Source organism: Callithrix jacchus, chromosome 22 (assembly GCF_049354715.1).
Source record: "Callithrix jacchus isolate 240 chromosome 22, calJac240_pri, whole genome shotgun sequence".
Lineage (NCBI taxonomy): Eukaryota > Metazoa > Chordata > Mammalia > Primates > Cebidae > Callithrix > Callithrix jacchus.
In genome coordinates, this window is record NC_133523.1 from 10468259 (window position 1) to 10491856 (window position 23598).

Genomic DNA, 23598 nt, shown 5'->3' on the forward strand with positions numbered 1-23598 from the left:
GACAGAGTCTTGCTCTGTCACCCAGGCTATAGTGCAGTGGCAGGATCTTGGCTTACTGCAGCCTCCGCCTGCTGGGTTCAAGCAATTCTCCTGCCTCAGCCTCCCGAGTAGCCGGGACTACAGGCGTGCACCACCATGCCCAGCTAATTTTTGTATTTTTAGTAGAGACGGAGTTTCACCTTGTTGACCAGGATGGTCTTGATCTCTTGACCTCGTGATCCACCTGCCTCGGCCTCCCAAAGTGCTGGGATTATAGGCATGAGCCACCACGCCTGGCCACAATATGTGGTTTATCTCATTACTTTTCTCTTTTTTTTTTGAGAGAGAGAGAGAGTATTGCTGTGTTTCCAGGCTGAAGGACAATGGCATGATCTCAGCTCACTGCAACCTCCACCTCCCAGGTTCAAGAGATTCTCCTGCCTCAGCCTCCTGAGTAGCTGGAGTTACAGGTGCCCACCATCGCACACGGCGAACTTTTGTATTTTTAGTAGAGACAGGGTTTTGCCATGTAGGTCAGGTTGGGCTTGAACTCCTGACGTCAAGTGATCCTCCTGCCCCAGCCTCCCAAAGTGCCAGGATTACAGGTGTGAGCCACTGCGCCCGGCCAGAAATAGACTTTTTTCTCCACACTTCTGACACCAAATATGTGGGGGTTTCCACACCAAATAATTCCCATTGGGTTTCCTACGATTCATTCCTGACATCGATTACCCAGAGCTGGCTCGTGGGCTCCGTCCCACAAACTGAGCCCGCCCTCACTTGTCAGCGAGCATCGAGTTCCTAGGCTACCCATACTTCTGTCCGACCTGGCTGCAAAGTCCGGGCGTTCCCACAAACCCCCTCCCTTTCAGGTTTCATAATTTGCTAGAATGACTCACACACCTCAAGAAAGTGTTTTACTTACTACTTCCTGTTTTATGGTGAAGGAGACAACTCAGGAACAGCCAAAAGGAAGAGATAAAGAGGGCAGTCAGTGTGTGGGGGATGGGGGCAGCACTTCCAGACCCTTTCTGGGTGGGGGACGCCGCCACCCTCCCATGACCTCCATGTGTTCATCAACTCAGAAGCTCTCCATAGGCCGGGTGCGGTGGCTCATGCCTGTAATCCCAGCACTTTGGGAGGCTGGGGCGGGAGGATCACTTGACCTCAGGAGTTCAAGACCAGCCTGACGTACATGGCAAAACCCTGTCTCTACTAAAAATACAAAAATTAGCTGAGCGTGCTTGGTGTGTGCCTATAGTCCCAGTTGCTCAGGAGGCTGAGGCAGGAGAATCACTTGAACCCGGGAGGTTGCAGTGAGCTGAACTGGTGCCACTGCACTCTAGCCTGGTGCTCTCAAAACAAAAAACCAAACCAAACCAAACCCCGGGCTTGGTGGCTGATGCTTGTAATCCCAGCACTTTGGGAAGCCAAAGCTGGTGGATCACTTGAGGTAAGGAGTTTGAGACCAGCCTGGCCAACATGGTGAAACCTCATCTCTACTAAAAATATAAGAAATAGCCAGGCGTGGTGGCACATGCCTGTAATCCCAGCTACTCGGGAGGCTGAGGCAGGAGAATCGCTTGAACACAGGGCTGGAGGTTGCGGTGAGCCGAGATCGACGAGGGTAAAACTGAAACAGTTTCAAAAAAAAAAAAAAACCGCAGCAAAAAACTCTTCAAACCTACTCTCATTTAGGACTCTTTTTTTTTTTTTTTGAGACCGAGTTTCACTCTTGTCGCCCAGTCTGGAGTGCAACAGCATGATCTTGGCTCACTGCAACCTTTTCCCCAACGTTCAAGCGATTCTCCTACCTCAGCCTCCAGAGTAGCTGGGATTACAGGCATGTGCCAACATGTCTGGCTAATTTTTATATTTTTAGTAGAGACGGGGTTTTGCCTTGTTGGCCAGGTTTAGTCTCAAACTCCTAACCTCAAATGATCCGCTCGCCTCAGCCTCCCAAAGTGCTGGCGTGACAGGAGTGAGCCACCACATCTGGCCAATCCCAACACTTTGGGAGGCCAAGGTGGGAGGATGGCTGGAAGCCGGGAGTTCATGATCTCCCTGGGCAACACAGCAAGATCCCATCTCTCAATCACTCAATCAGTCAGCCGGGCATGGTGGCGCACGCCTGTAGTCCCAGCAACTCCGGAGGCTGAAGTGGGAGGATCCTTTGAGCCCAGGAGTTCCAGGCTGCAGTGAGCCACGACTGTACCACTGCACTCCAGCCAGGGCAACACAGCAAGAACCTGTCTCCAAAAAAAAGAAAAGAAAATGCTCAGGAGGGAGGGTGCAGAACTCAATCAGGGGAGGGGGCAGTGAGAAAGTGAGATTTGCACAGCAGCCCAGAAGAGGAAGTTAGGTTGGGGGAGCATTGCTGCGTTAGTCTGTTTTTCTACTGCCAGAAAGAACTGCCTGAGGCTGGGCAATCTATAAAGGAAAGAGGTTTGGCCAGGCACAGTAGCTCATGCCTGTAATCCAGCATTTTGGGAGCCTGAGGTGGGCATATCATGAGGTCAGGAGTTCAAGACCAGACTGGTCAACATGGTGAAACCCCATCTCTACTAAAATACAAAAGCTAGCCAAGCGTGGTGGCATGTGCCTGTAATCCCAGCTACTCAGGAGGCTAAGGCAGGAGAATCACTCAAACCCAGGAGGTGGAGGCTGCAGTGAGCCAAGATATTGCCACTGCACTTGGGCCTGAGTGACAGAGCATGACTTTTTTTTTTTTTTTTTTTGAGACGGAGTTTCACTCTTGTTACGCAGGCTGGAGTGCAATGGCACGATCTCGGCTCATTGCAACCTCCGCCTCCTGGGTTCAGATAATTCTCCTGCCTCAGCCTCCTGAGTAGCTGGGATTACAGGCACGTGCCACCATGCCCAGCTAATTTTTTTTTGTATTTTTAGTAGAGACGGTGTTTCACCATGTTGACCAGGATGGTCTCGATCTCTTGACCTCGTGATCCACCCGCCTTGGCCTCCCAAAGTGCTGGGATTACAGGCGTGAGCCACTGCGCCCGGCCCCAGAGCATGACTCTTAAAAAAAAAAAAAAAAAAAGAAGAAGAAGGAAAGAGGTGGTTTAATTGACTCACAGTTCAGTATGGCTGGGGAGGCCTCAGGAAACTTACAATAATAATGGAAGGCAAAGGGGAAGCAAGACGCCTTCTTTGCAGGGCAGCAGGAAGACAAAGAGCTGCGAGAAGGCGGAAGAACCCCTTATAAAACCATCAGATCTCGTGAGAACTCACTTGCTATCAGAACAGCTCGGGGGAATGGCCTCCATGATTCAATGACCACCACCTGGTCTCTCCCCTGACATGTGCGGATCGTGGAGATTATAATTCAAGACGAGATTTTGGTGGGGACACAAAACCTCACCATATCAACTGTGACCACCTGGGGTCAGAGCCATCCAGGCAGAGGCAGAGGGAAGGACTTGTGCAAACCTTGGGGGAGGGACTGGCTCCAGGCCGGTGAGGTTTCTGCTGTGTCTTGAACAGCCCTTGACTGACATGTGCTTAGTTGCAAATCAACCCCCCCCCCCCCCCCCCCGTCCCAGAAACGCATTTCACTAACGGAAATAAAAGCACGACTGCATTTGGGCATGATGAATTTAATGTTTCCTTGTGGAGAAAAGAGCACATCTTCCCAAACTGGACATCAAGGAATTGCTACACAGAAGAACCACATCCAGGATAGAAATGACCAGGCAGACCTCACTCCGTAGTGTATTTCTCAGGGAGGAGCCAGTAGGGGAGTTATCGCTTTCACACTGAGAGCACATTTTACCTTTTACTTGCTTTTTCTAAATGGAGTAGGAGAGAAAGATGCTAGAACGTGATCTTGGGAGGAGTTTCCCCCAGTCCTCCCAAAAAGAAGGAAAAAAACAGAACTCCAAACCGCTGTGGTCATGGCAATTTCCCACCAAAACTGCCCGTGGAAACACAAGCTGCTAAAAGTGAGGAAGGCACTGGTGGGCGGGTGGTCCTGACTTCAACCCCTGGAGCTGGAGAGGGATTTTCCCTCGGCCTTTGGTTTAATGTGTCTGTAAACTCGACAAACCTCCATTCCCCAGAGGTAACCTGTAAAAACATCAATTTCACCTAGAGACCATCTCCAATTAACCCTCACTCCCAAAGCCATTCACTGTAACATTTGCCTTATTTTTAAAAGAAACAAATGTTCCCATATGATTCCCAGTCTTTGTGAGAATCCTGAGGCAGCCTCTCAGCTGCTACTTGAAGTTGAACTCTTGAAAAAAATCTTATGGAAACAGAAAGCTGAGGCCAGGTCAGGAGCAAGATGCAGCCCAAACTGTTTCTTATCATGCAGGAGATGACAGGTCAGCTCTGCTGTATTCAAGACAATCTGATCCACTTTTTTTTTTTTTTGACAGCAGTTTAGAGACAATTGGCCAACAAAACCAGCCTGGCCAACATCGTGAAACCCTGTCTCCAATAAAAATACAAAAATTAGCCGAGTGTGGCGGCAGGTGCCTGTAGTCCCAGATATTCAGGAGGTGGAGACAGAAGAATTGCTTGAACCCAGGAGGTGGAGACAGAAGAATTGCTTGAACCCAGGAGGTGGAAGATGCAGTGAGCTGAGATCACGCCACAGCACTCCTGCCTGGGTGACAGAGCGAGACTCCAACTCAAAAAAAAAAGAACAGAAAAACATCAACAGTCCATATTGCATTCTAAGAAGTCTTTTTGATGGCTCAAGCCTGTAATCCAAGCACTTTGGGAGGCCGAGGCGGGTGGATCACGAGGTCAAGAGATCGAGACCATCCTGGTCAACATGGTGAAACCCCGTCTCTACTAAAAATACAAAAATTAGCTGGGCACGGTGGCGCATGCCTGTAATCCCAGCTACTCAGGAGGCTGAGGCAGGAGAATTGCCTGAACCCAGGAGGCGGAGGTTGCGGTGAGCCGAGATCGCGCCATTGCACTCCAGCCTGGGTAACAAGAGCGAAACTCCGTCTCAAAAAAAAAAAAAGTCTTTTTGAAGCTGCTTTAGTTTGACTTTAGTGTTAAAGCAACCAAAGACTTTCGTCTCCCGCCCACATTCTCAGATACCCTCGCTTTGTGTGTTTATAGGATTTGTCCATTTCACCTCAGTCATCTACTTTGTCGGTACAAAAAGATACCCTCTGCTGGGTGTGATGGCGCATGTCTGTAATCCCAGCGCTTTGGGAGGCCAAGGCAAGCGGGACACTTGAAGGCAGGAGTCTGAAACCAGCCTCGCCAATGTGGTGAAACACGTTCTTTACTAAAAATACAAAGTTTAGCTAGGTGTGCTGACACGTGCCTGTAATTCCAGCTACTCAGGAGGCTGAGGCAGGAGAAGCGCTTGAATCCCGGAGGTGGAGGTTGCAGTGAGCTAAGATCGTGCCACTGCACTCCAGCCTGGGCAAGAGTGAAACTCCGTCTCAAAAAACAAAAAATGAAAAACAAGATATCCTCACTCCGAAGTTCTAAGGGTCGCCTCTGGTATGAAGTAACTGGGGCTCCCTAGAAATCAATCTAAACTGGAACCGGGCTTTCCCCCTTACACATACCCCAGGGAAGAGGCTGAGCTCACGAAAGCTGCAGAAGTCGTTTTGGCTGCAGGGGCTGGGAGAAGAGACACAGCCTTTGAAACGAAGTCAGGGAGGTTGAGCATAAAACCTCCGCTCAGCCATCCTCACAGTGCTGGTCCTATTAAGGGGTGTTGGTTAGTGTTTGCAAGCAAAACAAAAAAAGGTGCTGTGCCACCAGAGTTTGGAATTTGATGGGCAGAAAGTGTCTCTGAACTGGAGGTCAAGATGTAAATCTTCGCACTGAACACACAACCTCTGAGCAGAAGCCCCCGCAGGTGGAGACTCCAGCTTCATGGACTCCCTGGCACTGATCACAGCCCATGGCCCCCATTCACATAAGGGCCTGCCACTCCCAGGCTGTCTAGAAAGTACTAGCAGTGACAGCAGGTTACTCGACCCTACCTCCTTGCCCCTTCCGCCCAACCCCCAGCATCCCCTAGAAGCGACCCCTAGTTTGAGGCTGCAGTGAGATATGGTTGCACCACTGCACTCCAGCCTGGGCGACCGAGTGAGACCATCTCAAAAAAAAAGAAGCGACTCCTCCATTAGCAAAAATTGTCACATCCCCCAGCCCTGCCGATGATGATTGGGAAATGGTCATCGGGTCTCGAAGGGCGCCCCTCAAGTGGGAGAAGCCCAGATGCTTGTCTCAGAAAGTCGCCGACAACTGCCTGCCGTGGCTGGGTACGTTGCTTCATTTCCTTTTCTAGCAGGATGAATGATGGGGCAAGAACTTGCTTTAAACACATCCAGCCAAACAGGGCCCGGGCAGGAGGCCCAGGCTGCTGGCTCTGAGGTTAATTAACTTCTGGCAGAAAGCCCGGAGTGAGAGTGCTAGGGGTTGGGTGAGCCTCTGCCCCATCTAATGTGGTCCATGGTTCCAGAATTCAATTCAGGATCAGAACAGTGGCAGGGTTGTGGGTGACGTGGATCTTCGGGGAAGCTCGGAAGGCACTTCTGGGGTCCCTGAAGCTGGGGATGGGGGGTTGAGAGGATCTGTCTCCCTGTCCCTTCTACAATGGGGAAAGGCTGCTTTAATGCTGCTTTTCCAAGTAGAGGGTATGCAGGGGTCAAAATCACCATCCCACCGTGGAGTCCAGAAAGTTCGAGGGGCAGGCTCAGAGACCAGCCTACAGGACCTGAGAAAGAGGCGCTGCCTTCCCTCGATGAACTCCAAGAACCCACACTGTGCAAGGAAGATGAACCCTCCTCCGCCAGCTTGGGAATATCAGTCCTGCCCAACCCAGAACAGACCTGGAAAATGGTTCTAAACCAGAAGGCACCACGGATGCCCCTCCATCAGACGGGGTGAGACGCGTCGCCCGTGGCCACCCTTCTTAACGCACCCTGAAAAGCAGCAAGCTCAAGCATGCCAATGTCCCCGGGCCCCTGCCGGCCGTGCGGGGCTGAGTCCCCACGGTCTGGCGCCTCTCACCGGGGCTGCCTGAGCAACCTGGCAGCCACGGTGACGCAGTGAAGGAGCGAGCCATGCAGGAGTTGAGGGGCAGTTGACAGGAGGGGAGGGATTGCCCTGAGCTTGAGAATAACCACTGTGGCTCATGCCTCGATCACAGTCCCTACCGAGGCAGGAGAGGGGTGGGTGGGGGGTTGGGGCCATCTCTAGCAGCTGCAGCTGCTGGGCTGCGGGGCTGGAGCATCCCCCAGGGCCGGCCCTTTCCCGTTGCTGCCTGAGCTGGAGCTGGGTTCCAGGGACTCGTTCATCTTCTCACAGATGACATCCACCAGGCGCTCGAAGACCTGCTTCACATTGACGTTCTCCTTGGCGCTGGCTTCAAAGAATTCGAAACCTGGATGAAAGTTAAGGTGGGGACACTTGTGAGACTCCTGAGGGGCAGAGTCTCAGCTGTGGCATCACAAAAACCTGGGTTCTAAGCCTCGTTCTGCCCTTTATCCTGCTGTGGGATCTTGGCCGAGTGCCTTTGCCACTCCAAGCCTCAGTTTGCTCCTCTGTAAAATGGGAACAATGATCCTACCAATGATAAAAATCTGTGACAACCCAGGTGCTGGGGCTTATGCCTGTAATCCTATCACTAAGGGAAGCTAAGGTGGGAGGATCGCTTGAGGCCAGGAGTTCAAGACCAGCCTGGGCAACATAGCAAGGCTGTGTCACTACAATAAATTGTTTAAAAAATTAGATGGGCAGCCAGGCACGGTGGCTCATGCCTATAATCCCAGCACTTTAGGAGGCCGAGGAGGGCAGATCATTTGAGGGTAGTAGTTTAAGACCAGCCTGACCAACATGGTGAAACCCTGTCTTTACTAAAAATACAAAAAAATTAGCTGGGCATGGTGGCACACGCCTGTAATCCCAGCTACTTGGGAGGCTGAGGCAGGAGAAGTGCTTGAATCTGGGAGGTGGACGTTTCAGTGAGCTGAAATCACGCCACTACACTTCAGCCTGGGTGACAGAATGGGACTCTGTCTCAAAAAAAAAAAAAAAAAACAATTAGATGGGCGTGGTGGCATTCATCTGCAGTCTCAGCTACTTGTGAGGTTGAGGCAGAAGAATCACTGGAGCACAGGAGGTCAAGGCTGCAGTGAGCCATGGCTGTACCACGGCACTCAGCCTGAGCCGTGGAGCAAGACCCTGTCTCAAAAACGAAACAAAACCAAGTCCTGCAGCTGCAGCCGTGGCCTGAACAATCCTAAGAATCTCTTTGTCACAAGGTAGTGGCTGCAACAATCTAAGTAGGTGGGAACGTGGAGTTCTGCTGCCCAGAGGCCATGGCAGTTCCCACAGGTGGCTATAGCTCAGTTTCCACCCAATTTCTGCTACACAGAAAGGCATGGTCAGGGGACCCACCAAGTCACATTTTTTCACTGCTTTTTTTAAGAGCAACGGTTGGTCTCTCGCCGGGGGTGGTGGCTCAAGCCTGTAATCCCAGCACTTTGGGAGGCCAAGGCAGGCAGTCATGAAGTCAAGAGATCGAGACGAGCCTGGCCAACATGGTGAAACCCCATCTCTACTAAAAATACAAAAATTAGCTGGGTGTGGTGGCGCATGCCTGTAGTCCCAGCTACTTGGGAGGCTGAGGCCGAAGACTGGCTTGAACCCAGGAGGCGGAGATTACAGTGAGCCGAGATCGCGCCATTGCACTCCAGCCTGGCGACAGAGCAAGACTCCGTCTCAAAAAAGAAAAAAAAAAGAGAAATGGTCTCTATTGCCCAGGCCAGAGTGTAGTGGTGTGAACTCGGCTCATTGCAGCCTCAACCTCCTGGGCTCACGTGATCTCCCGCCTTGGCCTGAGTAGCTGAGGCTATAGGCGTGCCCCACCATGCCCAGCTAAGTTTTAACCTTTTGATTTTGCAGAGGTGGGGGTCTCACTCACTATGTTGTGCAGGCTGATCTTGAGCCACCACACTGGGCTTCTTGCATCCTTTTTTTTTTTTTTTTTTTGAGATGGAGTTTTGCTCTGTTGCCCAGGCTGAGTGCAGTGGTGAGATCTCAGCTCACTGCAACCTCCACCTCCTGGGTTCGAGCGATTTTCCTGCCTCAGCCTCCCAAGTAGCTGGGACTACAGGCGTGTGCCACCATGCCTGACTAATTTTTTTATTTTTATTTTTTGTATTTTTAGTAGAGACGAGGTTTCACCGTGTTAGCCAGGATGATCTCAATCTCCTGACTTTGTAATCTGCCTGACTCGGCCTCCCAAAGTGCGGGGATTACAGGCTTGAGCCACCGTGCCCAGCCCCTGCATCCTTTTAAGGGTGCCTGAGGGTCTGCCTGAGACGAGCTGTCCCATGCAGCGCCACCTGCCACATCACCAAGGTAAGCCAGACATTCAGACAAACACCTGCCACATTACACGTGACCCAGGGTAAGTGGGGCCTGTCTTCCCCGTGCGTCATGCTGCACTGTAAAAATGGAATCATAATGAATTAGGTGTTTAATTATCCGTTTATGATCTGTCTCTGCTACTAGAAAGCCAGCTCCAGGCAGGCAGGATTTCCGTCCATGGCTGCACCCCAGTGCCTGACACGGAGAGGTTGCTTGGAAACTGTCTGCTGAGGCCAAGCACAGTGGCTCATGCCTGTAATCCCAGCACTTTGGGAGGCCAAAGTGGGTCGGTCACGAGGTCAGGAGTTCAAGACCAGCCTGGCCAACATGGTGATACCCCATCTCTACTAAAATACAAAAATTATCCAGGCGTCGTGGTGGCCTGTAATCCCGGCTCCAGAAGCCGAGGCAGGAGAATTGCTTGAACCCGGGAGACAGAGGTTGCAGTGAACCGAGATTATGTCATTGCACTCCAGCCTGGGCAACAGAGCAAGACTCTGTCTAAAAAAAAAGAAAAAGAGAAAAAGAAAAAGAAAAAGAAACTGCTGAATGATTGAATGAATGAATGGGTAAATGGATGAATAGCAGAGGCAGGGCATGAACCTAGATCTCCTACTGTGAGCCTAAAGATATCAAAGCCACCCACTGACTTCCTGGGCAGATTTAGTGGTTTCCCTATCCACATGTGGCCGTGTCTCATACAATCGGTGTTCTTCATTTTTCTTTTTTTTGAGACCAGCTTTCACTCTTGTTGCCCAGGCTGGAGTGCGCTGGTGCAATCTCGGCTCACTGCAAACTCAGCCTCCTCCTGGGTTCAAGTGATTCTCCTGCTTCAGCCTCCCAAGTAGCAGGCGCACACCACCATGCCAGGCTAATTTTTGTATTTTCAGTAGAGATGGGATTTTACCATTTTTGCCAGGCTGGTGATCCGCCTGCCTGAGCCTCCCAAAGTGCGGGGATTACAGGTGTGAGCCACTGCACTTCTTTTTCTGATATTAATCAGGCACGGTGATGTGCACCTGTATTCCCAACTACTTGGGAGGCCGAGGTGGGAAAATCACTTGAACCCAGGAGTTCAAGACCAGCCTGGGTAACATACGGAGGGAGACCCTGTATCTAAAATAAAATTTTTAAAAATAAAAAGACAAGATTAAAAAAAAATATATTGTTCACTAGAGAAATTTACTGGAGAAACTAGAAACTACAGGGAAGTATTGAGACAGCCTGTAATCCCAGTAGTTTGGGAGACTGAGGCAGGTGGATCACCTGAGCTCAGGAGTTCGAGACTAGCCTGGCAGCATAGCAAGACCCAGTCTGTAAAGAAAATATAAAAATTAAGTTAGGCGTGGTGGCTCGTGCCTGTAATCCCTTGGGAGGCCAAGGCAAGGATCGCATGAGGTCTGGAGTTCAAGACCAACCTGGGCTAACATAGTGAAACCCCATCTCTACTAAAAATACAAAAATTAGCTGGGCATGGTGGTGCACGCCTGTGATCCCAGCTACTTCAGAGGCTGAAGCAGGAGGATGACTTGAACCTGGGAGGCAGAGGTTGCAGTGAGCCGAGACTGCGCCACTGCACTCCAGCCTGGGTGACAGAAGGAGACTGTCTCAAAAAAATAAAGTGTCAGGTGCAGTGGCTCACATCTGTAATCCTAGCACTTTGGGAGGCCAAGGTGGGCTAATCACAAGGTCAGGAGTTCAAGACCAGCCTGGCCAATATGGTGAAACCCCATCTCTACTAAAAATACAAAAATTAGCTGGGCATGGTGGTACGTGCCTGTAATCCCAGCTACTTGGGAGGCTGAGGCAGAACAATCGCTTGAACCCGAGAGGCAGAGGTTATAGCAGCCGAGATTACACCACTGCATTCCAGCCTGGTGACAGAGTGAGATTCTGTCTAAAAAAAGGAAAGAAAAAAAAATTAACCAGGTGTGGTGGCATGTGCCTGTAGTCCCACCTACTTGGGAGGCTGAGGTAGGAGGACGACCTGAGCCAGGAAAGTCGAGGCTGCAGAGAGCCAAGGTCATGCCACTGCACTCCAGCCTGGGCAACAGAGTGAGATCCTGTCTCAAACGAAAAGAAAAGAAAAAAGCAAAGAAGGCTGGGCGTGGTGGCTGACTTTGGAGGCTAAGGTGGGCGGATCACCTGAGGTCAGGAGTTCAAGACCAGCCTGACCAACATGGTGAAACCCCGTCTTCAAAAAAAAGAAAAAAAGAAAGAAAGAAAAGTACAGAGATCAAGATAAAAGTCATCTGTAGTCTTATCATGTGGAAACAATTACTATTGGTAATTGTTTTGCTATTTCGCTTTCTAGTCTTTATTCATCTTTTTTTTTTTTTTTTTTTTTCTGAGATGGAGTCTCACTTTGTCGCCAGGCTAGAGTGCAGTGGTTCGATCTCAGCTCACTGCAGCCTCCACCCCTGCATCCTGGATTCAAGCGATTCTCCCACCTCTTCTCCATCTTCCGAGAAGCTGGGACCACAGGTGCGTGCCACCACACCCAGCTAATTTTTGGATGATCTCGATCTCTTGCCCTTATGATCCACTGGTCTCAGCCTCCCAAAGTGCTGGGATTACAGGCATGAGCCACCAAGCTTTTCTTTTTCTCACCCTTTTTTTTCTTTCTGAGACTGAGTGTCCCTCTGTTGCCCAGGCCGGAGTGCAGTGGCACCATCATAACTCACTGCAGCCTCAATTCTTAGGCTCAAGTGATCTTCCCACCTCAGTCTCCCAAGTAGCTGCAACTATGGGGGTGTGCCACCACACACAGACAACTTTTGGTATTTTTTATAGGGGTGAGGTTTCACCATGTTGCCCACGCTGGTCTCTAACTCCTGGACTCAAGTGATCCTTCTGCCTTGACCTCCCAAAGTGCCTGGATTACAGGCAAGAGCCACCATGCCCAGCCTTTGGTCTTTTTCTATATAAATATGTCGCTGGTGGGGTTAGGTTTGTAGGGGATGTGTGTGTGCACATGTATGTGGGTCTGGCTTTTTTTTTTCTACAAAATTGGGATCAGGTCAGGCGTGGTGGCTCATGCCTATAATCCTAGCACTTTAGGAGGCCAAGGTAGGTGGATCACCTGAGATTGCAAGTTTGAGACCGGCCTGACCAACATAGCCTCCCAAAGTGCTGGGATTGCAGGCGTGAGCCACCGCGTCCAGACTGTACTATTATGTTTTAAACATAACAGAAGGCCGGGCATGGTGGCTCACACCTGTGATCCAAGCACTTTGGAGGCCAAGGTGGGCGGATCACCTGAGGTCGGGAGTTCAAGACCAGCCTGACCAACATGGTGAAGCCCCATCTTTATAATTAAAAAAATAAATAAATAAAATAAAAATAAACATAACAGAAAGTGAGAATCCCACCTTCCCCCAAGAACCCAGATATGATCTGCAAGTAAGTATGGGAAACACCTACAAGTATTCCAGCCCGTGGCAGGCGTAACCCACTTCACTTCCAGGCCACCTGGGGTGCCAGAGCCCTGCCCCATACGACGAAGACCCAGTTTCTCCAACCAAGCAACGGCAAGAATAAAAGGGGAAAGGGATGGTTATAGCTCAGAGGCCAGCAAACCTTCTCTGTCAAGGGCCAGATCATAAATATTTTAGGCTTTCTGGGTCATATGGTCTCTGTCTCAATTACTCAGTTCTGCCCTTGAAGCACAAAAGCAACCACAGACAATGCATCAATAAATAGGCATCAGCTGGGAATGGGTGTGAGTTCACTCCTGTGATCCCAGCACTTTGGGAGGCCGAGGTGGGAGGATTGGTTAAGACCAAGAGTTCAAGATCAGCCCAGGAACATGGCAAGACCTATCTCTTAAAAACATTGTTTTTTTTGAGATGGAATCTCACTCTGTTGCCCAGGCTGTAGTGCAATGTCACGATCTCAGCTCACTGCGACCTCTGCCTCCAGGGTGCAAACCATTCTCCTGCCTCAGCCTCCTGACTAGCTGGGATTACAGGCATTCCCCGCCACTCCTGGCTAATTTTTTTGGTATTTTTAGTAGAGGCGGGTTTCACCATGTTGGCTGGGGTGATGCTGAACTTCTGAAAGGATCCACCCACCACGGCCTCCCAAAGTGCTGGGATTATAGGCCTGAGCCACCATGCCTGGCCAATTTTTTTTTTTTTTTGAGATGGAGTTCTGCTCTGTTGCCCAGGCTAGAGTGCATGATGAAATCTCGGCTCACTGCAACCTCCGACTCCCGGGTTTAAGCAATTCTCTTGCCTCAGCATCCTGAGTAGCTGGGATTACAGGTGACCACCACAATGCCTGGCTAATATTTTTGTCTTTTTAGTAGAGAGAGGTTTTTCCATGTTGGCCAGGCTGGTCTCCAACTCCTGAGCTCAGGTGATCCACCCACCTCGGCCTCCCAAAGTGCTGGGATTACAGGTGGGAGCCACTGCGCCCGGCCAATTTTTGTGTTTTTAATTAGGCCACTGTGTGGAGTACACCTGTAGTCTCAACTACCGGGGAGGCTGAGAGGGGAGGGTCGCTTGAAACCAGGAGCTGGAGGCTGCATTGAGCTGTAGTTGTACCACTGCACTCCAGCCTGAGCACCAGAGAGAGACCTCGTCTCAAAAACAGAAACAATAAATTAGCAAAGTAAATGGCATGGCTGTGTCTCAGAAAAACTTCATGTATAGATACAAATTTGAATTTCATGTAAGTTTCCCATGTCATAAGATATATATTTTTTTCAACCACTTAAAAATGTAAAAACTGGGCTGGGTGTGGTGGCTCACACCTGTAATCCCAGCACTTTGGGAGGCCCAGGTGGGTGGATCATGAGGTCAGGAGTTTGAGATCAGCCTGGCCAACATGTTGAAACCCATCTCTACTAAAGATACAAAAAATTAGCCAGGTGTGGGGGCAGATGCCTGTAATCCCAGCTACTCAGGACGCTGAGGCAGGAGAATCACTTGAACCTGGGAGGCAGAGGTTGCGGTGAGGCGAGATCTAGTCATTGCATTCCAGCCTGGGTGACAGAGCTAGACTCTGCCTCAAAAAAAAAAAAAAAAAAAAAAAAAGGTAAAAACCAACCAGGTACAGTGGCTCAGGCCTATAATCTCAACACTTTGGGAGGCTGAGGTGGGCCAATTGCTTGAGCCCAGGAGTTCACGACCAGCCAGTGCAACATAGTGAGACTTTGCCTCTACAAAAAAATTAAAAATTAGCCGGTGTGCCGGCTTATCCTAGTAGTCGTAGCTACTTGGGAGGCTGAGGCAGCAGGATCGCTTGAACCCAGGAGTCCGAGGCTGCAGGGAGCCTTGAACTTATTTTGTAGAGTTGGGATCTCACTATGTTGCCCAGGCTGGTCTCCAACTCCTGGGTTCAAGCAATCCTCCCTCCTCAGACTCCCAAAGTGGTGGGATCACACCACTGTACTCCAGCCTGGGTGAAAGCGTGAAGCTCTGTCTCTATTATTTCAACAACAATAACAACAACAACAAAACAGCTGGAGTTACATAGCGAAGTGATTATAGACAAAGGGCTGGATGTCAGGGTTTGTTTCCCAATGCTCCAGGAAAAAAGGAAAAGTATTGGCCGGGCGCGGTGGCTCAAGCCTGTAATCCCAGCACTATGGGAGGCCAAGGCGGGTGGATCACGAGGTCAAGAGATTGAGACCATCCTGGTCAACATGGTGAAACTCCATCTCTACTAAAAATACAAAAAAATTAGCCGGGCATGGTGGTTCGTGCCTGTAATCCCAGCTACTCAGGAGGCTGAGGCAGGAGAATTGCCTGAACCCAGGAGGTGGAGGTTGCGGTGAGCCGAGATGGCGCTATTGCACTCCAGCCTGGGTAACAAGAGCAAAACTCCGTCTCAAAATAAATAAATAAATAAATAAAAATAAAAAATAAAATAAAAAAGGAAAAGCATTTTGAAGGAATAGATGATTCCAGATTGATTAAATATTGAGATTTAATTAAGCTGAATAAGGTTTTATGGAAGTGTATTATACATTCCTTTCTACTTGTGAATGTATTTGAATGCTTTTTTTTTTATTTTTTGAGATGGAGTCTTGCTCTGTAGCCCAGGCTGGAGTGCAGTGGCTCAATCTCAGCTCACTGCAACCTCCGCCTCCTGGGTCCCGGTTCAAGCAATTCTCCTACCTCAGCCTCCCAAGTAGTTGAGATTACGGGCACGAGCCACCACACCCAGCTAATTTTTGTATTTTTTAGTAGAGACGGGGTTTCACCATGTTGGCCAGTCTGGTCTTGAACTCCTGACCTTGTGATCCACCTGCCTCGGCCTCCCAAAATGCTAGGATTACAGGTGTGAGTCACCGCGTCTGATCTGTTTTTTTTTTTTTTGGAAACAATTTCGCTCTTGTTGCCCAGGCTAGAGTACAATGGCGCAATCTCGGTTCACTGCAACCTCCACCTCCCAGGTTCAAGTGATTCTCCTGCCACAGCCTCCCAAGTAGCTGGGATTACAGGCATCTGCCACCACGCCCAGCTGTGTTTTTTGTATTTTTAGTAGAGACAGAGTTTTGCCATGTTGGCCAAGCTGGTCTCAACTCCTGAAGTCAGGTGATCCACCTGCCTCAGCCTCTCAAAGTGTTGGGATTACAGGTGTGAGCCACCACGCCTGGCCACAATTAAAGTTTTATTGGTTGGTACGGGGATTAAAAAAATAAATAAATAAAATAAAGTTTTATTGGCAAACAGACACACCCATTCATTTATGCACTGTCTGTGGCTGCTCTCAAGCAGAGTTGAGTAGTTGCCACAGAGAGCATATGGCCAAAAATATTTACTATTTGGCCCTTTAAGAAAAGGTTTGCTGACCTCTGGACTAAAGGAAGCGGCCGTATCCACCATTTTGCTGTTTGCTTTTTCTGCCTAGCCAGAGACATGACCATATCAAAACATAAAGAATGACCGGGTGTGGTGGCTCATGCCTGTGATCCCAACGTTGGGAGGCCAAGGTGAGTGGATCGCCTGTCAGGAGTTCGAGACCAGCCTGGCCAACACGGCGAAACCCCATTTCTACTGAAAATACAAAAATTAGTCAGGCATGATGCGCGCACCTGTAATTCCGGATATTCAAGAGTGAGACTCCATCTCAACAACAACAACGACAAACCATGAAGAACATTCCCTTGGCCAGGTGTGGTGGCTCGCCCCTGCAGTCCCAGCACTTTGGGAGGCCGAGGAGGGAGGATCACTTGAGGCCAGGTGTTTGAAGCCAGGAGGCTGGGCAACATAGTAAGACCCTGTCTCTACAAAAAATAAAAATAAAGAACATCCTCATCCTTTTCCACAGCTGCATAGTATTCCACTATGTGAATATACTTTATGTCCACTTCATTCCCCAACTGTGAGACATCTGGGTAGGGATCATAGGTTTCACTTTTACTAACTTTTTTATTTTTATTTGTATTTTCAGTAGAGATGGGGTTTCACCATGTTGGCCATGCTGGTCTCGAACTCCTGGCCTCAGGTGATCCACCTGCCTCAGCCTCCCAAAGTGCGGGGATTATAGGTGTGAGCCACTGCGCCCGGCTGATTTCACTTTTACTAACACTGCTGCCACACTATAAACACTACATCCCACGAGTGAGGATATCTATAGGATCAGCTTCCAGAAATGGTTTTGCTGGGCTCCCCGGGCATAGGCAGTGGGGTAGTGGGGGTTCCTGTGCATGGATCCCCTGAAATTAAACAGCAAAGGTGGCGTACACATGGGTATTTTCCTGGGCAGATCCTCAAAGGGTTGGTGACTGGGTTGGACCCTGAATCTGAGGATGGGGACGGGGGTTTGGTTCTGGGAGACCCAGGGCCTGTGGCCCAGGCTGCACACTAACCAAGGTCATCGGCGAGCCTCCGACCATCCTCAGCAGGCACAACACGTTCGTCCTCCAGGTCACACTTGTTCCCCACCAGGATGACCTGGGCGTTGTCCCAGGAGTAGGTCTTGATTTGTGTGGCCCTGCAGAGTTACCAGTCGTGAGCCATGAGCACGGGGGGATTAGGGGTCAGAGGAGAGGGCAAAGATCGGGGTCCGTGGTCAGCAAGCACTCACCAGTCCTGCACTGCGGCAAAGGATTCCTGGTTGGCGACGTCATACATGAGCAGGAAGCCCATGGCTCCCCGGTAGTAGGCTGTGGTGATGGTACGGTAGCGCTCCTGGCCTGCTGTGTCCTGGACAAACGGCAGTGACAGTTGGCTGGGAACATGTTTCCCATCCACCCCTGTCTGAGAGAGGCATTGTCCTGTGCTCACAGCCCCGTCTTATGGGGCAAACACAAACCTGCTTGTACAACCTCTGGTCTGATGGAGAATACACAGACTCTGCCCTCATAGCCCCAGTCTGATGGAGGAGGCATGGATTAATTCTCAAGGGACCTCCCCAGTCTGATGAGGGAGAGACTTGGACTTGGACTTGCCCTTGAGGGGTTCCAAGTTTCAGGGGTCACAGACTTATAAGCCCCTTTGACCTCATCTCTAAGAACCAACTTCAGCCAGGTGTGGTGGCTCATGCCTGTAATCCCAGCACTTTGGGAGGCTGTGGCGGGTGGATTACAAGGTTGGAATTCGAGACCAGCCTGGCCAATATGGTGAAGTCCCGTCTCTGCTAAAAAAATACAAAAATCAGCCAGGCGTGGTGGTGGGCACCTGTAGTCTCAGCTACTCGGGAGTCTGAGGCAGGAGAACTGGTTGAACCCGGGAGGTTGCAGTCAGCCTAGATCACGCCACTGCACTCCAGCCTGGGCGACAGAGTGAGACTCCATCTCCAAAAAAAAAACCAACTTAACAACTTCAAGTAAGAACCCACTGGGCCAGGTGGTACCATCTTGATAGGACACTTGGTACTCTTGCTACCATGATTGTTACAGTGACTGAGTTGGGAGAGCGGGCTGGGTGTAGTTCTGCAGACCAGGCTGGTTCAGTGGGAATCCCAGGAGCCCCCTCTAAGATGGTACCCAAAACTCCTTCCCAATGGTCACCAGCATCTGGGAACTTTTTTTTTTTTTTTTTTTGAGATGGAGTCTCACTCTGTCACCCAGGCTGGAGTGCAGTGGCATGATTTCTGCTCACTACAACCTCCGCCTCCCAGGTTCAAGCGATTCTTCTGCCACAGCCTCATGAGTAGCTGGGACTATAGGTGTGTGCCACCATGCCTGGCTAATTTTTGTATTTTTAGTAGAGACGGGGTTTTACCATGTTGACCAGGCTGGTCTCAAACTCCTGACCTCGTGATCCACCCGCCTCAGCTTCCCAAAGTGCTGGGATTACAGGTGTGAGCCACTGTGCCCAACCCTTTCTTTTTTTAATTTTAATAAATGGGGCCTTGCTCTGTCACCCAGGCTGGAGTGCAGTGGTGCAATCACAGCTCACTGCAGCCTCAACTCCTGGGCTCAAGCAATCCTCCCATGTCAGCCTCCTGAGTAGCTGGGACTACAGGCAGGAGCTACCATGCTGGCTAATTTTTAGATTTTTTGTAGAGATGAGATCTCACTATGTCTCACTGTGAGGCTGGTCTGGAACTCCTGGGCTCCAGTGATCCTCCACCTCGGCCTCCCAAGCGTTGGGATTACAGGCGTGAGCCACCATGCGTAGTATCAGCAGTAATTCGAACATTTGTTTTTCAAGACAGAGTCTTGCTCTGTCGCTAGGCTGGAGTGCAGTGGTGCGATCTCAGCTCACTACAACCTCTGCCTCCTGGGTTCAAACGATTCTCCTGTCTCAGCCTCCTGAGTAGCTGGGACTATGGCCATGTGCCACCATGCCCAAATAATTTTTGTATTTTTAGTAGAGACGGGGGTTTCACCATGTTGGCCAGGCTGGTCTCGACCTCTTGACCTTGTGATCTGCCCTCCCAAAGTGCTGGGATTACAGGCATGAGCCACTGCGCTCAGCCTCAAACGTGTTTTAGGTTAGTATCATCTCCCCAGTCAGACCCAGGAATAACACTGTCTCCCTCAGAGTCCCCTCGACCAGGGCAGAGCATGTCCCCTCATCCTGATAAATTCGCCTAGTAGATAATTACCCCCATTCTTCACACCTGTCCTAAGTGCACATCCCAACTTGGGGCTACGTCTCCTCACTTGAGAACCCTCCCCACAGCCAGAAGAACTCTCCAGTGAGGCCAGGCGCAGGGGCTCATGCCTATAATCCCAGCACTGTGGGAGGCCGAGGTGGGTGGATCACCTGAGGTCAGGAGTTCAAGACCAGCCTGGCCAACATGGTGAAACCTCGTTTCTACTAAAAATACAAAAATTAGCTGGGTGTGGTGGCTCACGTCTATTATCCCAGCTACTCGGGAGGCTGAGGCAGGAGGTGTATTGGAGGCTACACCAAGAATAGCTCCTGTGGATTGCTTGAACCCAGGAGACGGAGGTTGCAGTGAGCCAAGATCCCACCACTGCAGTCCAGCCTGGGTGACAGAGACTCCGCCTCCAGAAAAAAAAAAAAAAAAAGAACCCTCCAATGAACTTCCCTGGACGGACCCCACCCCCCAACCCACAGAGAGCCTCCTGGCCTACCCAGATCTGCAGCTTGATCCTCTTGTCATGGCGGTAGACGGTCTTGACCTTGAAGTCGATGCCCACGGTGCTAACGAAGGCAGGCGTGAAAGAGTCGTCCGCGTAGCGGAACAGGAAGGACGTCTTGCCCACGCTGCTGTTGCCGATCAGCAGCAGTTTGAACATATAGTCGAAGTTCTGATCTGCCGCATCTCGTGGGCCTGCTGGGGGGTCTCCAGCTGATGCCATCTTGGCCCAAGCCTCCTAGGACAGGGAGGCCTGAAATCCTCAGAGAGGGAAGACGGGCGTCCTGCAGGGGAATCAAACATCAATAATAGCTCCTGTGGGATGCACCAGGGCTGGATTCAAATCTCAGCTCGGTCACTTGGAAGCCACATGATGCTGGATGCATCGCTTGCTCCCTCTGGACCGCAGTCTCCTCTTCTGCAAAATGGGATGTTTGTCATAGTCCCTTCCTGAAAGAGTAGTTGTTTGTGAGCCTAAAATTTCTTCTTTTTTTATTTTTATTTTTATTTTTTGAGACGGAGTTTCGCTCTTGTTACCCAGGCTGGAGTGCAATGGCACGATCTCGGCTCACCGCAACCTCCGCCTTCTGGGTTCAAGCAATTCTCCTGCCTCAGCCTTCCGAGTAGCTGGGACTACAGGCGGGCACCACCATGCCCAGCTAATTTTTGTATTTTTAGTAGAGATGGGGTTTCACCTTGTTGACCAGGATGGTCTCAATCTCTTGACCTTGTGATCCACCCGCCTCGGCCTCCCAAAGTGCTGGGATTATATGTGTGAGCCACCATGTCCGGCCCCAAAAAATATTTTTTAAGCTGAATGTGGTGGCTCACACCTGTAATCCCAGCACTTTGGGAGGCCGAGGTGGGCAGATCACAAGGTCAGGAATTTGAGACCAGCCTGACCAACATGGTGAAGCCCATCTCTACTAAAAATACAAAAATTAGCTGGGCATGGTGGTGGGCACCTGTAATTACAGCTACTCGGGAGTCTGAGGCAGGAGAATTGCTTGAACCCAGGAGGCAGAGGCTGCCGTGAGCCAAGATCGTGCCACTGTACTCTAGCCTGGTGACAGAGCAAGACTCCATCTCAAAACAAAACAGAACTATATATATATATATTTCACGGATCATAGGAAACTATATATATATATGTTTTAATTGTATATATATATATGTAGCCTGATGTGGTGGCATGCCTGTATTCCCAGCTCATTGGGAGGCTGAGATAGGAATATTGATTGAGCCCAGGAGGTCAAGGCTACAGTAAACTATGATGATGCCAGTGTCCTTCAGCCTCAGGCAGCAGAGCGAGACCTTGTCTCTAAAAAAAAGAAGAAAGAGCCAGGCGCGGTGGCTCAAGCCTGTAATCCCAGCACTTTGGGAGGCTGAGGCAGGTGGATCACGAGGTCAAGAGATCGAGACCATCCTGGTCAACATGGTGAAACCCCGTCTCAACTAAAAATACAAAAAATTAGCTGGGCATGGTGGCGTGTGCCTGTAATCCCAGCTACTCAGGAGGCTGAGGCAGGAGAATTGCCTGAACCCAGGAGGCGGAGGCTGCGGTGAGCCAAGATCGTGCCATTGCACTCCAGCCTGGGTAACAACAGCGAAACTCTGTCTCAATTTTTTTTTTTTTTTTAGAGATGGGGTCTCACTATGTTGCCCAGGCTGGTTTCAAACTCCTTTGCTCAAGCAATCCTTGGGCCTCAGCCTTCCAATGTGCTGGGATTACAGGCACGAGCCACCACACCCGATCTAAAATGTGTTTCTTTATTCATTCAACAAATGTTTACTCTGTGCCAGGCCCTGTTCTCCGTGGAGATGCAGCTGTGACAAGAAAAAGTCCACCCTCAGGCGGTCATGTTCCTTCCAGTGGGAAGATATTAACACACATAACGGTCATTAGACAGTGCGTGGTATACAGTTGGGGCACCAAAAATGTGACTGCTGTTTAATCGTCACACTCTACGGCATAACTGAGTCTTTATTGGGCTGGAGGGTGGGGAGACCCTTCCTGTCTGGAGACCCAGAGGCCTGGCAAAGAGTTCAAGTTCAGGGCCGAGGGTAAGGGGCTCTGGCCGCTGCAGAACTACACTGTGGAGAAGGCGCAGGTGTGGACTTCGCCCCAGCGTGTGCAGCTGGTGTGGCCCAGGTGTAAGCTGGGGTGGGGTGGGGTGGGGGGAGGACCTGCCAACTGGATAAGCTGGATAGAGCCCCCCATTAAGGCTTAGGTGTTGACTTTGGCAGGTGTCAGCCCCTGGGGCACCTGCCCTCCCCCAACTCATGCCAAATATGACTCCTTCTCTGAGTTCCAGGGGGAAGGGGTTTTCTATGTACACAGCCCGGGTTTAAAGGCCAGTTCTACCCCCTCAATGGGTACTGCCATTTTCTATTTGTCAAAGGGGCTGGGCCTGTCTCCTTCTGCCCAAGGCTGACTCACTCCAGCCCCAGTCCACGGAGGTAGGAATGAGAGTCCTATATCCAGAGAAACCATCCCAGCCCCCTCATTAACACAACCCCACCACCACGACCACCGCTGGTCTTTCCAGGCAATCTCTCCCAGGCCTGGGCTGCTTGAATCTGCCCACACTCCAACATGCTACTTCATCCGGGTCCAGGGTGCTCCCTCAACCCTCATAACCTCTCCAAGGCATTAGTTTCCCCAGCTGTCTATGGCTGCTGCGGGAACCCCATAGAGAGGCTGGGCAGAGGCAGAGAAAACTCTGGCAAAGCTATTTCTCAACCGCCTTTGGGGCTTTTTTCCACTTTAAACGAGGACCTAATCGGCCCCACCCCGTGTTCCAGGAGAACGAGTTTGAGGAAGGGAAGAGGCAGGAAACCTTTTCCCACGCAGGGCAGGGCTTCAAGCCTGGGGCTCCCACCTCCCCCAGCCTCAGCTCCCCTGTGTCAGTCGGTCCCACCTCATTCTAACCGTCTGCCGACCGTCCCTCAAGCCCAGCCTCGGGGAGCTCGCCGCTCTCCCCCTTCATTAGATTTGGGGCGCCCCAGTCAGTGCAGGTGGCTCGGGAACTTCGCCCATCACCATATGGTCCCAACGCCTGTCCCCAGCTGGGCTCTCTGCCCCGCCCGCGCCCATCAGCGCTTCCCAAGTGCCCAGCTGGGTGGGGGCGAGGGCAGAGGCGTTCCCCGCAGCCCCGCCTTTGTTCTCCAGGCCCCCCACCCTTCCCCCCAAACCCCTGTACCCCACAGACCTGCTCGAATGGAGAGGGGCGGGGCGGGCTGCGCTCCTTCCCAGGGGTCGCCTCGCGTTTGGGGCGCCGCCCGCAGGAGATCAGCCGGTGAACTCGCTGCGGCCTGGCCTTGGCCGAGACCCCTGCCCCGCAGCCGCCGAAGCCCGCAGCCTGCAGCCACCCGGATCCCGTGCGGGCTCCGCCCAGGAGGCAGAGGAGGGGCCGTTCCCGGAGCGGGGGATGGGGGAGGACCGAGCGGGGCCGAGTCTTGGGCGGGGCTTGCAGAAAGCGGGTGGGCGGGGCTGGAAGCTGCACGGAGCGTCTAGAGCCCGCCCTAGCCAAGCAACGTCTCATTTTTCCCAACTGCGTGTAGAGAGCTCCTTCTATGCCCACGGCTGTTAAAAGCACGGAGTCTGGGACCTAGTTCGAGTCCCAGTTCCACCACTTTGTAATCTTGTGACTTTGGAGGCGTTACTTGACCTCTTTGAACAGCGTTAGTTTTTCCGTCCGTCAAATAGCTCATAGCAAGAGTACCCAACCT

At 51.1% G+C, this 23598-nt stretch overlaps 1 protein-coding gene across 1 annotated transcript; it reads right to left on the reverse strand.

The window, feature by feature from the left end:
* Positions 1 to 3577: 3577 nt before the first annotated feature.
* Positions 3578 to 23258, reverse strand: RAB3D (RAB3D, member RAS oncogene family). The gene is made up of 5 exons (XM_002761753.5): positions 23079 to 23258; positions 19862 to 20150; positions 17398 to 17516; positions 17180 to 17304; positions 3578 to 7366 (listed from the first exon to the last, which is right to left on the reverse strand). Exons 2-5 carry the CDS (start codon positions 20087 to 20089, stop codon positions 7179 to 7181), a joined length of 660 nt encoding a protein of 219 aa, XP_002761799.1. The 5' UTR covers positions 20090 to 20150; positions 23079 to 23258; the 3' UTR covers positions 3578 to 7178.
* Positions 23259 to 23598: the final 340 nt, after the last annotated feature.

Excerpts from the sequence above, each read along its gene's own strand:
- RAB3D (XM_002761753.5), bottom strand. The coding sequence starts at position 20,089 with ATGGCATCAGCTGGAGACCCCCCAGCAGGCCCACGAGATGCGGCAGAT. Across the intron at positions 17,517-19,861 it reads GGATCAAGCTGCAGATCTGG|GACACAGCAGGCCAGGAGCG; the intron begins GTAGGCCAGGAG and ends CCGTTTGTCCAG. Across the intron at positions 7,367-17,179 it reads GAGGCTCGCCGATGACCTTG|GTTTCGAATTCTTTGAAGCC; the intron begins GTTAGTGTGCAG and ends ACTTTCATCCAG.